General features: G+C 26.3%; 1 protein-coding gene across 2 annotated transcripts in view; it reads right to left on the bottom strand.

The window, feature by feature from the left end:
* The window catches only part of LOC101238636 (uncharacterized), a 105,207-nt gene that overhangs the window by 16,034 nt on the left and 74,173 nt on the right, over positions 1-15,000 (bottom strand). The window contains exons 6-9 of one of the 2 annotated variants that reach the window (XM_065815076.1): positions 14,306-14,464; positions 13,533-13,680; positions 13,334-13,462; positions 8,399-8,508 (exon numbers count right to left, since the gene is read on the bottom strand). In XM_065815076.1, the coding sequence (XP_065671148.1) occupies positions 8,399-8,508; positions 13,334-13,462; positions 13,533-13,680; positions 14,306-14,464 (546 nt within the window). The remainder of the gene's footprint in view (positions 1-8,398; positions 8,509-13,333; positions 13,463-13,532; positions 13,681-14,305; positions 14,465-15,000) is intronic. The other variant, XM_065815077.1, reaches the window with a different exon arrangement.

Below are 15,000 nucleotides of genomic sequence, written 5' to 3'. Positions count from 1 at the left end.
AAATTTTTGTTTGTACACATTTATAGTATGCATTTATGCTTTTTTGATATGTATGTGTATGTGGTAATAAGTGCTTTATAGCTGTTTTATCAATGTGTTTTTATAATAATGTAAAGTAGTTTTTTATTGTTTGTGTATGAGTTAATATGTGTTATATAATTGTTTTATAAATGTGTTTAAACTTAGAAGTTAATTTTTTGTTTAAGCATCTCCTAGCTAATATGTTTTTTTTTAAAGTCATAAGATTATTGTATAATTTATTGTAAATGACAGTTTCTTATACTTTAAAATTATTTGTGTTTGCTATTTAGAGTAAAAAAAAAATTATATAGAAAAGATCACAATCTTCAAGATTCTTTTAAGATTTTTTGTTACTACTTTCAATTAAAAGTGAAGTTTAAATGGATGATATTAGGCTAGAAGCAGATATTAGTTTAGAAAATGGAAATGTTAAAAGGCAACTTAATCGTAGCAGAAATGTAAGAGATAGGCTTAGGCGAGATGAAATTAATAATCAACAAAATGCTAGATATGCTCCTCGGCAAGCAGCAAATAATTTGCACCCAAATGAGGAGAGCGTGGTTAGGCAAATTGAAAATAATCGATGCAGAAATGAAAGAGATAGGCTTAGGCAAGATGAAATTTATAGTCAATTAAAAACTAGATATGCTGCTAGATACGAAAAAATGCATTGTATAGCAAGAAGTAATACTATTCCAGATTATAATTATTTAGGAGAAATGAATTATATTTGTCAGCATTGTGGTGCTAAGAAATTTCCTGATGAAACACATTTTTTATATTGCCATAATGGAAAGGTAGTTTTGTCGCAAGAATTACAAGATTTATTTAAAGGAAATTATGCAGATGGAAATGCAAATCTAAATTTTATAAAATAAATTCGAAATTATAATGCCTGTCTTTCTTTTGCTTCATTTAAAGCTAATGTAGTTCAACCTATGAACCATGGGCTAACATGTTTTAGGATACATATTCTAAAACATGTCGGCCCTAGGTACATAGTTTTTTATCTTAAAATCAAGATGTTCCGCCAATATATTGTCAAATATACATCTATGATCCACTTGCAGCAGTAAATTTTAGAATGCAACAACGTGGTAATAATCTTTGCTTAAATGATTTAATGTTTCGATTGCAAACTATTATTAGTAAATAGAACCCCTTTGCAATTTAAAAACATGGCTGAAGTAGAAGTTGAAGAAATTCGTTGAGCAGCTATAGAAGGTCACTCAGTGTCAGTTGTGAAAATGTCTTTACTTTAAGGGCAAGATAGACAACACTATTATCTCCCTTCACATAATGAAGTTGCAGTTGTATTTGTTGGTGAAGATGGTGCACCGCCTGCTTCCAGGGAAATTGTTATTTACCCAAAAGGTCATCCTCTTAAAACTATATCAAGTATGCCTGCCAACTTAGATCCTATGGTTTATCATCTATTTTTTTCTAGGGGTGATGCTGGTTGGCATAACCAATTGGTTCACAACCCTGAACGTGCTACATTGGTTAAAAACCATGTTACATTATCTCAGTATTAAAATTATATTCAGACAATTTTTTCTTCACTCTTTTATGAGAAAAAAACTATTTTGGCAATATGCTGTTGATGCATATGTTAAAATTGAAGGTCAGCGCCGTACTTTCATCAGAAATAACTAAAACAAACTCAGAAGCGAGCAGTATGATGCCTTACACAAACATGTAAACAACCTTGAAAATGATCATAATGTTAGACCAGGGTGTGTTATAGTTTTGCCATCAACTTATGTAGATAGTCATGAAGCTTTAAAAGAAAACTTAGATAAACGCTGGGTGGTACCTTACAATCCATGGTAATTAAAGAAATATCAAGCTCACATTAATGTTGAAGCTTGCATGTTTGTTAAGGCTGTTAAATATTTGTACAAATACATATACAAGGGTCACAACTGTGCCAATATTTTAATAAATGAACAAATTAATCATGATGAAGTAAACACTTTTTTAGATTGTTGTTATGTTAGTGCACTTGAAGCATTATGGCAAATTTTCCAGTATCCAATAAGTAATATGTCACACACTATTATACACCTTAAAGTTCATCTACCTGAAAACCAATTAGTGTGAGAAGGAGCAAAGCAAATGACTTGAGATCGTGCAGCTCAACGTGATCTGCACCTAACGGCATGGTTTAAATACTGAAAATGAAAGAGCACATTGCTATTCATATGTAGACATTCCTTATCACTTTATATTTGATGATAAACATTGTAAATGGAAGGTTAGACAAAAGGGTGGTAATAAGGTGATAGTAAGAATGTATAAAGTTAATCCAACTGGAGAACTATTTATTCGAAGACTGTTACTTTTGCAGGCAAAAGGAGCATCATCTTGGGAAGATGTGTGTACTGTTAATGGTATTGTTCTTGAAACATTTCGTGAAGCATGTGTTTTAAAAGGTTTGTTGCAAGACGACACTAAATGGCAAAATACTCTTTCTGAGGCGGGTTTTAACGCATATGTCAAAGCAAATTAGACAGTTGTTTTCAATAATTTTGACCTTTTGTGAACCTGACAATCCTTTTTATCTTTGGGATACTTACAAAGCTTTTATGATGAAAGATTTTATTCACCGCTCAGTCCCACTTCTAATAGCTGAACAAGCTACTCTTTGTCAAATTAAAAAGATCATTAATCAAAGTGGTAAAATGCTAGCTGATTAGAACCTGCCTGTTCTTGATGAGTTTAAAGGTTTAAATCTAGAAAATTTTGATGAAAATGTTCAACAATCTATTGACAAAGCTAATCGAACGAGACTGTTGCTTAATGTCAATCAATTAAATGTATGTAATGCTATCTTTGCTGCACAGAATGAGCAACCAAGTGTAGAAAATCAACATTCTAGATTGTTTTTCATGGATGGACCAGCTGGTAGTGGAAAAACCTTTACTTATAATTATTTGATTGCTGAAACCATAAGTAGGGGCTTTAAATCTGCTACAGCTGCATGGACTGGCATAGCAGCAACTCTTATTACAAATGGATCTACATTGCATGGCTTATTTAAACTTCCTGTTCCAATATTGGATAATAGCACATGCAATGTAACTCCTAACTCTATACACGGGCATTTTTTAAGACAAGTTAGTTTGTTCTTGCTTGTTGAAACATCCATGATACCTAAACATGCCTTAAATGCAATTGATAGGTTGTTAAAAGATATTTGCAACAACAACTTTCCGTTCGGAGGAAAAATCATTCTTTTTGGTGGTGACTTCAGGCAAATTCTGCTTGTTGTGAAAAGAGGACAACCAGCTGAAATAGTAGAATCGTGTATAAAATGTTCTTTGCATTGGCAATAAGTGCAGAAGTTTGCATTAACTGAAAATATGGGTGCAAAATAGGGAAGGTGAATTTTTCCAATGGCTACTAACACTTGGGAATGGAACTATACCTGTTAAAGAGGAGGATCCTTTTAAAGGATGCATTGAAATACCAAATCAGTGCATTATTAGAGAAAATGATTCGATTGTTGAAAAGATTTTTAAAGATGCTGATCAAAATGATTATTCTAAACGCATGATTTTAACACCAACTAATGTTGATTCATAATCAATCAATGAAGAAGTGCTTGAATGTCTGCCGGGTGAGGTCAAAATTTATTTAAGTGCTGATCAAATTGATACTGATGACCTTAATGAAAGAAATAACTTTCCTGTTGAGTTTTTGAACAGCTTAACTCCTTCAGGTATGCCACCTCATTGTTTAAAATTGAAAATTGGTTGTGTAATTATGCTACTTAGAAATTTAGATCTCAAAGCTGGGCTATGCAATGGTACTTGAATGAAAGTTTGTGCTCTTCAAAATAATTATATTGATGCAGAGGTTTTGACAGGTGTTTCCGGTGGTAAACGGGTTTTTGTTCCTCGAATTCAGTTGGCTCCATCAGATTCTAATTTATCTTTTGTTCTGAAACGCCATCAGTTTCCTGTAAGATTGGCTTATTCAATGACAATTAACAAAAGTCAAGGTCAAACATTTGATAGAGTTGGGGTATATCTCGAAAAACTGTGTTTCTCTCATGGTCAACTATATGTTGCATGTTCAAGAACTAGAGCATTTAATAGTTTGTTTTTCAAAATTGATAAACATCTCATTCAAGGTATGGTAGGTGGAAAGTGATACACAAATAATTTTCTAATGTTCTTAATTTATAGTCTTTAGATTTTCATTTCGAAAATTTACTGTTTGTAGGTTGTGAGCGCATTTTGTATGTATAACTTTGTTTATTATTTTAATATTTTTTTCATAGTTTTTGATAAATATATGTCATTTAATATTGTTATAAAATGTGTTTATATGTGTTATATAAAACCATATTTGTTTATAGTTGTATATATGTTAAAATTATGTTGTTTCCATGTTTTCAAAGTGGTGTGACTTGGCATTATGTTGAGCAAGATTGATAACCTTGCCAGCCAAGCGGTGTACTTATAGCAGAGGTGTGACTTGGCAGTATTTAGTACCAGGCGGTGTTACTGCTTTAGAGCTAGGTTGTGTTGTCTAGCCTTTTTTTAATTATTCCGGAAACACATAATGTCTGTTAATGTTTAGCGTAATGTGTATGAGAGAGTATGCAACCTTGATCATTAAATCTAGGGCGTTTTAATGTCCTAAATTTGAAGTAATTGAATAACTAATATTGAATATAAAAGCAAACATACTTTTATGTATTTATATGTTTAGTAAAAAGATAAATATAGTTAACTTAAAATTGGTTTTCTAATTTTGTCTTTCATATTTTAATTTGGTTTGTTATTTTCGCTGGATTTTAGGATCAAGGGTGTAAATATTTTATTGTTATGTGTTATTGTTGTGATGTTCTGTGTTGATAGACTGCTTGGCTTACCTTCACGTTGGTATCTATTGTTAAAAATGAATAATTGGTATTTTCATTATTGGAACTTACTGCTTTTATTTATTTCCTAAAAGCCAAGACAACATTTTGCTAAAAATGCAATTTATATCTTAATTTTTTTTTTATTTTTTTTTTAGTATTGTTAATCCTTTTGTACTTGGAAACAGATTTTATAGCTACATTTTCGATAAATGTTTATATTAACTGCCATGTCAACATAGGTTACTATAAATAGGTAAATCGATTTTGAGTTTTTATGTGGTTTTTTTTTTTTATTTTTATTTATTCTTTTGTAATTATGGTATCATAGTTCCATTTTTTTTTCTTTAAGATTTACGATTGACGCATTTATACGATTTATAAAAAAAAACCTGATTTCCTTTTATTGTAAATTTTTTGTCAGTTAAAATGATATAAATATATATGCAATTAGTTCAATTTTTTTAAGTTTGTCTTTTTTATGCCTAATAATTTGTTGTACATAACATTACGTACATACGTTAAGGGATGTTTTTAAAGAGGGGTCACAACTAAAAACAAACTAAAAACCTTTAAATACATGGAGAATATTGTAGTTTTGCGCATTTGTCAAATACGAAGTTACTTAAATTTTATAACGAGTTTAACTAATTAATTAGCTTAGTTTGCATTTGCAACACTTTGGAGGAAAGAAAAAATTCTAATATATGTTAAATTCTGATATATATTAAAAAGAAAAAATTTTTAAAAATGTAAATCATTGTTTTACATTTTATTATTTTGGTAAAAGGTCTTCATCAAAAACTTGATTACTCTTAATAAAAAAAACTTTATTCTCCTGGCCACAATTAAGGCAAAAACGAGGAAGGGAGGTCCTTTATTAGTGTCAAAATATTTACGAGAATTAAATTCCAAGTAACAAAAAGAATTTTTTAAGTAAATGGTAGTAAATTACCGTTTACTAAAAACTATTGAATCAAAGAGGTCATACAAATAATATAAAAATGGTCTGTGTTGCACACACTGTATTTTAGTTTTACAGATTGTATTCCAGTTTTTTTGTTTGTTTTTCTTTTATGTCTACTTATCTGTTACAGTTTTTATTTTAGGTTTGTCATATGACACATTAATGCAATATAAAAGATCAAAGTTTACATATTTTTTACAATTTGTTATACACATGTTTGATTGTAAATCAACTTTTTTTTGTTTGAAACGTATTTGTACTCAATTGCTTAGTTATTTATAATAAATTTATTTAGTTGTGTGCATTTATCGTTTTAAAGACAATTTCCTTTTTTAAAGAAACATGTATCAAGGAGATACCAAAAAATTAATAACTCATAAATAATTTACGTTCACTTCATATTAATCTTATTAATTAAAGTTCATGTTATAAAAAATATAACAAGAATTTAGCTTTAATCTTTCGTCAATTTAAGGCATGATGAAGTGTTATTATTTTGTGTCAGTAACTAAAAACGTAGTGTTAAACTTAGTAATGTCTAGGAAAATGGTTCTGCCATACACTGATATGACCTATGTCAGTTGTAAATTACTCAAATGACATTAAATAATTGGTAAATCAATTTATTTTAATTTTACAGATGGTTTAATTTCTTAATTTGAAGGCGTTTTTCTTACAGGGTATTAGTTAAGGTTTCACAACTTTAAATTGTGGAAAACAGCCACTATAAATTAAGTAACAGACCGACCGTAACCCATATTATGGGTTGCTTTCTGCTAGTATTTTATAAATACTGTAAACAAATATACATATATAAAAAAATATAATACCAGTATAAATGCTGACTATTATAGTATCTAAGATCTTAATTAAACATCATTAAACACCACTTTTAAGCTTAATTAAACACCATTTAACACCACTTACAAGCACTGTTAAATATAACATAATTATAAATTTATATAACATTAAAATTAAAACAATAAAAATAGAAATATAAACGATTACAAGTTTGGATACACATGTTCCAATGATGAGCTGCTGCATGTTTAGTATAAAATTATTGATTAATAAAAAACTATTGAACAATAATTATATTTCTTATTTTTCATTTTTTATATTATATAACATATATATTAATATATATATATATATATATATATATATATATATATATATATATATATATATATATATTATATTACTTATATATTATATATATATATATATATATATATTATACATACATATTGTATATATATACTATATATACAATATATATATATAATATATATATATATATATATATATATATATTATATTACTTATATATTATATATATATATATATATATATATATATATTATACATACATATTGTATATATATACTATATATACAATATATATATATATATAATATATATATATATATATATATATATATATATATATATATATATATATATATATAAATAATTTAATTTATTATTGCTCTGTTCTTTTAGAACATTGAGCACTCTATTTGTAGAATACACTAACATAATTTATAATTTATATATATATATATATATATATATATATATATATATATATATATACATGCATATATATATAAAATTATTAGGGCCCTGCAAATCACTACTTTTTGTTTCGAATTGAATCACGATTCGAAGCAGCTCTTGATTCACAAATCGAATTGAATCACGAGTCCAATAAGCATTTTGAAGAAATCTAAGTTTAATCAAAACAATATCTGTTTATCTAACAATATCAATATTTCCTCAAAATGCTGATTCGATTCGGATTCATATTGATACCAAAAAAGGTGATTCGCAGGGCCCTAATAATATATATATATATATATATATATATATATATATATATATATATATATATATATATATATATTATATTTAATTATATTATTAACATATTTGATTAGATTGATTAAGTTATTTTCGATATTTTATGTTTCAGTATTGCTAAATATACTGTTCATTATTTATAAACTTATATACAAAATTTAACAATGATTATATACACAAGAGTTTAAATAGGTGATGAAATTTGACACCCCTCAGATTATCTTTGAAACCTGACTGAGGGGCAACTAATGACTGGTCATACTTTCTGACAAAATGTACAACAGTTACTTGCTCCTCTCAGGTGGGTCTCAAGAACTGTCAACAGAATGCCAAAGCTCTGGACCTATTTTGACTTCTGTATAATCCAAATATTTTTTAAAGTTTTATAATTTTTTAAACTAAAATTTGGCCCAGCAAAGTTGTAATTTAAAAAAAACTTAATTATTTTTTATGAAAAGTTCTTTATATAACTTTAAATAATTTTCTAATTAAATAAATCTAAATAATAAACTTATTAAAATTACTTTAAATAACTATTCACAATTAATTGCTGTTTTACACAGAAAATTGATTTATTATTGAAGGCTCAATTGAAAGTCTATAAAAATTAAATAGAAATCCTTTAGATAAATATAAAACAATTCATAAATACTAAGCATTTAAAAATAAACCTCTGGTGCAGAATAGTAAGTGGTTGTAACATCACATTTTGCTGCTTCTTCTTTTACAAAATCAATATCACAAACATATGCATGGTAGTCTTTCACAACAATATTTTCCACTTAAAAATAAGTAAATAAAAATCTACTAAACAAAGTTTCACTCTGCACTAATTATCTTATTGTTGGAATGTAAAGTATATTAAAATTAGATAGAACTACACCCTTGATAACCTTAGACACCCTTGAAAGTACAGCGCTCAACTTGCTTATCTGCAGAGAAGGGTTAGAAGAGAATCTGAACAAAACTCTTTATAGATTTAATTTTTTTCAATAAAATAAAATAAAAAGCTTCATTGACTGTAGTGGCTTTGGGAGAGTAAATTTTGAAAAAAAAATACTTGTTGAACGTTGCAACAAAATTTACAAAAGTAAAAACAAGAAAAATTGAATTATTATTTCAATAAATAAACTCTTAGGATTGCTTTGTTACAAGTTTTTAAGTATATTCTGGCATTAATCAATATATAGATTAATCTTCACATTAGTAAATATTACTTATGTTAGGTTATCCAAAATACAATTATTTTTTGTTTACAGTATCTTAACTCTAAGCTTTCATAAAATTTGTTTTTAAAAAAGAAATATAAAAAAAATTAAAATATACAAAAAAATTATACTAAATATCTATTATACTATTTTTAATACATAAGTTTTTTTTTAGTAAACAAAATATTTTGAAACTACCAGTAAATATGGTTACAAAAATATTTAAATATAGTTACAGGTAGAGATGTGACCTGTTTTTTTGGTTCAAGTTTTTGGTTGTTTTTTTTTTTGGAAAAAAAAGCATGGGTCCATTTTTTTGGGTTTTTTTGGGAAATATTTAAAAATTCATCATTTAAGCTACTAAATTTAACTTTAATGGCAATATTATTAAACACATTTTAACTTCAGATTTATATAGGAAAACTAAGGCTGAATTTGACTAAAATTCTTTTTCTTTTGGTATGTTCAAAGGTAATTGTTTTATTGTTAATGTTTAGGTTAACGCGGGTATGGCAATCCTGTATAAAAATTTATTACTTAATTTTATCTTCCTCTATTTAATTTTTATTGACTTTATTGTTATATATTGACACAATAAACACATATAAAATGTATATATGTGTGTGTGTATATATATATATATATATATATATATATATATATATATATATATATATATATATATATATATATATATATATGTATATATATGTATATATATGTATATATATGTATATATATGTATATATATGTATATATATGTATATATATGTATATATATGTATATATATGTATATATATGTATATATATGTATATATATGTATATATATGTATATATATGTATGCATGTATATATATATATATATAAAATAGTAAAAACACTTATCTAATTAGATAAGTGTTTTTACTAATTTATTATTGCTCTGTTCTTTAAGAACATTGAGCACTCTGTTTGTAGAATACAAACAGAGTGCTCAATGTCAGAGTGCTTTGACATTATGTCTAAAAACGGAACTCGAATGACTAAGCATATTGTAAAATGTTGAAAATGTCCTAATAAAGTCTATATGCAAATAAATTGGGTCATAGTCAAAAACAGCAAAACTCTCCTGCAGATGCTGAGCCAAAAACAAAAATCCACGATCAGATTCTTTTGGAACATCCTTTTCTGAATCAATTTGTAGAAGTAAAACACCAAGTCCTATGTTTGACAGTATGACAAAAACTGAAAAAATGTGAACTGTATTTTTATAATTTTAAGATTTATTTGAAGAATTAGCTGATATGGCTAACTAGCTTATTAAAAATTCATGATGTATAGATTTTAGATTTGTTTCATGATTGACTGATGTACCAGTATGATATTAATTATCTTTTGCAGAAATTGATTCATACACGACTAGCCAGAGCAATATATGCTAGCGGATCACCACTTCATATAGTAGAAAATAACTATTTGAAAATCTTTTTGAACAAGTTATGTCCTGCTTATAAGCTTTTGTCAAGACATGAAGTGTCAAATGTTTTATTAGATAATGAATTATCAAGGATTTCAGCAAATGTTAAAGAAATGGTAGCAGTTTTTCTTGGATTTATGTTTGATGGATGGAGTAATTTAAGGTATAGTAACAATTTATTAAAATATTAGTTGATGCAATTGAAGCTATATTATTTAGTTAATAAACAGATCATATTTGTTTATATGCTGTTTCTTCTTTACAGAAATGAAGCTATCATTAACTTTGTAACGACATTGCCTTCTTCACCACCTATTTTGTGGAAGACATTGCCTACAGGTAAAACCATAATTCTAGTACTGTATACAACGGATTTACTTAACAGACTGGTGGATTTTTAAAATTTGCATACTATTTTATAATTAACTTTGATATTAAATTTATAACAAACAACACTGAAAACCATTTCAGTAAGCATAAATAATATATCAGTAAATAGGTTTATAATATTTATATAGTATAGTATATATAGTATATCCTAAACTGTTTTGTAGGAACATTAGGCCATTCTGGTGAATATTTGGCAAATAAAATAAAGAATGTTTTAGAAGAAATAAATCCTAACAAAGTTTTGGGCACTGTGACTGACAATGCTGCTAATATGAATAATGCACGGACTCGTTTAAAAGATTGTTATCCCCATCTTTATTGCTATGGATGCATTTCACATGGCTTAAATTTGCTGTTCACAGATTTTTTAAAATTGACAACTTTAAGTATTTTGATGTCACAAGCAACTGATATTGTTAAAGAGATAAAAAATTCTCATTTATCTGTTGCAGCATTTAGAGATATACAATAAAAAAGTCAGCTGGTGTAGTAACATGCATTTCCTTGAAACTACCAGTACGAACTAGGTAATACAATCAAAAGTATAAATATACTGTACATGACAAAAAAAATTGAACTATGTAACTAATTTCATTATACATTCATAAAAATAGATTTCATTTAGTAAATTACTTTACTCTAAATTTATTAAAGTTATCGTAATTTCTTTGTGTTTTATTTAAAGGTGGGGATCAACTGTAGCATGCTTAGATAGCATACATAAAAATAAGCAACCATTAAAAACATTGGCTATTTCTGAAAACAGTGGACTTAATTCAGCCACAAAAAATATTCTTCTATCAGATGTTTTTTGGTTGAAGGTTTTTTCAATAAAGAAAATTGAATCAAATACTCCCATGTTATCTACTGTTGTGGAAACTTTTCACTTCTTGGAAGACCACATTTTAAAAAGCTTAACAGTTAGCCCATTCTGAAAAAAGGAAGAAGAAGAAGGCAAAAAGATCTTCAAGAAAAGAAAAGAATTTTGTTTAACAGAAATTCACTTGGCTGCCAATATATTAGATCCCAAATTTAAAGGCAGAGTCTTGACTGGGGAACAAAAGGTATTTACTACACACAATTCGTATACGATTCTTAAAACCAAATACATTTTAGCGTTGGGCATTAAAAGTAAAATTTTTGAAAAATTTTAAATTATTTTAAATACTATTTTCAAATTTGATAATACTATTTAAAATAATAAAGTAATTGTAAAATCATTGAAAGAAAAATCTTTTTATAGATTGATGCATGTGAGGCGATACACAACATTGCTGCAAGTATGCCTGAAGTAAACAAAGAAATTATGATGTTTGACTTGGCTAATTACCAATCAAAGGGTGGCATATTTTCAACTCTTTATTTGGACTGCAGTTGGAATAACTCAACCCATAAATAATATAGAAAGTGTTAATATAGAAAGTGACAGTGACTTTGTTTATGAATCATTAGATGAAGGTAGTCTAGGGCAGAAAACTCGGACTCAGAAAGCACATCCAATTAGAATATCTTTTATAGTTTAAAAACATATTAAAATTACTAAATTATTGACTTTTTTGCTTTAATATTTATAATTCTTTTATTGTATATATTACACTACACAGTACTACACTACTTAGCACTAAATTAATAACTAAATTAAAACTAATAAAACATAGTGATTGTCTAAAAATATTAGAATTTTATGTAAATTAAATAAAGTTAGAGCTTTATTTTATAAGGGCTTATTGGCAATAAAATTCAACATGTGTAACAAACAATGTAAGACCAATTTATTACATAATAAATATTAGGATTGTTTATTTCTTTAAAGATTTGAAGTCTGATATTAAATAAGCATGATATTGTATATTAGTATATTTGAATTATAAAAATGGTTATTTTGTCATGGACAAGTATAGTTTCTGAATATAATGAGTGTAATATTTAGGAAGTACAACAACATCTAAGAAGTAAAACATGACAAATAAACATTCTCATACAATATACCAAGATTTTTAACTAACTTAATATTAAATCGCCTAATAAATTTACTTAATAAATAGCTCATTTAAGTTTTTTATTAAAACATCAACTTTAAATTGGTGTTTTATACATTGTATTTGTGGTTATAATGATTATATACTATAAATAAACAGAATAAAACAAAAACTCTTTCAAATTATTTATAAAGAAAAATAAAAAACTTGTTTAAAAAGTCAAAAAAACAAAAAAAACTAAAAAAACCAAAACTAAACGTTTTTTTGACCCAAAAAAGCGCAAGAAGAAAAAAACACGCTTCTTTGCAACTCTAGTTACAGGACAATAATTTTTCAGGACACCAATTTAATATCTAAAAGCCAATTATGAATTGTTTGTAAATATTTAAACCCCAACAAGACAACAATAAGAAAAATAATTTTTTCTTATAAAATTATCAATAGTATTAGATTAATAATTTAAAAAAATAAATATTGCATCATATTTTTTTAGGAATAAATTTTTATAAAACAATTGTAAGAAAAAAAGAAAAAAATTGTAAAAAAAAAAGAAAAAATTTTTTTTTTTTACATTTTAAATCGCAGTGAACATAACCTCTTCTGTGCAAATACCAAATTCCATTCAAAACACCTTTAATCAAATAAGCAATCAGATTTTCTGTAATTGGTCCATTATTGACAACAAATTTCAAATCCATTTCTAAAAAAACACTAAAAGATTTATATTATTACTTTATTTAAAAAAATATTTATGTAAGTAATTTTTTTACCAGCAAGAATCATTATTTGATAGCAAATCTTTGGGTAGTTAGTTGTTTCCAAAACTAATAAGGGTATGACAATATTTGTGGATTCACCGATTGTTGAAAGAAGAGCCATAGATTTAGCTGTTGCTATAATGCTTTTCACCTCCTTTATCTGCATTAAATCAAAAGAAAAAATATATTTGTAGAAAAATAAAGAAAAAAGTAACAGCTTATTCATATGTACTTTATTACTTTATTGTAAATTTTAATTTTTACTCTACGATATTTTAACTGTACAATATTTGTTGCTATGTTTCTTAAAAGAACAATATTTATATTCTTAAAATACAATATTTGTTGCTATGTTTCTTAAAAGAAAAAACACTGAAAATAACTTTTAATTTTCCTTTTTTTACTTTTGAAAGTAAAAAAAAGGATAATTAAAAAGAAAAATTTAATATAACATTTACAAAACTGTTTTATTGTAAATTCTAATATTTACTATACCATTTTTTTTTACTTTACCTCCCCAAGCCCAAAAGGGCCACAACAGTAGAGGAGACTATTTTAGCTGTGGTTACAGCCCTTTCTCTATAACTCTATAAGGTCTGAAACACAAACCTTGATGAACAAGGCCATTGCGCAGAGAAACAAGTTGAACACTGTAGTACCAGGAAATCGAACTCGGAACTTCTCACTTATGAGGCGAGCGCTCTACCACTACACTACTACCACATTATTACTATAACAATACTATTTCTGTAACAATAAACTTATCAAAAAAAAAATTTTCTTACTTTTTTAACTGCCACTCTTGCATCTCCCCTGCTTTTATTAAATAAAATCCAACAATCATATACTACTCCGAAACGCCCTTTACTTATTATTTTTTCAAAAACTGAAACTATATCATTATTAATTTGAATGATAGTGCCAATTGAAAAAGTTTTCACATTCTAAAGAAAAATAAATAAAATAACTAAAAACAAATAATGGCATCTTTCCCTATTTTTGCTACATATACAACCTATTCTGTGTGAACATGCAGAATCTCAACATTTTGATGATATTTATATTATAAATACTATGTGAAGCATGTTAAAGCTATGTAAATATATATATATATATATATATATATATATATATATATATATATATATATATATATATATATATACAGTAGCGCACAAAAATTTGCGGACAGGGTAAAAAAATTTGAATTTTATCAATATATCAGCGCATACTTTACATAATTTGAACATAATTTGAAAGGTTTTTATGCTTACTATTTTTTTGTTTTGAACGAATATTTATAACTTTATCAGCGTATTTTATTTATAACTTAATCAGCGTATTTTATTTAAAATAATAACAAATGTTGATGAGTTCAAAATTTTTTGGAAAAAGCGTTTATATTTAAAACAATTTTTTGATCAAAATTAGTTGTAAATGCAAAATCACATTATTATTTTGTAGGCCACTCTTTACAATC

This window comes from Hydra vulgaris, chromosome 13, assembly GCF_038396675.1.
Source record: "Hydra vulgaris chromosome 13, alternate assembly HydraT2T_AEP".
NCBI lineage: Eukaryota > Metazoa > Cnidaria > Hydrozoa > Anthoathecata > Hydridae > Hydra > Hydra vulgaris.
The sequence above is the reverse complement of the archived record's forward strand: the minus strand, read 5'-3'. Positions and strand labels throughout refer to the sequence as shown.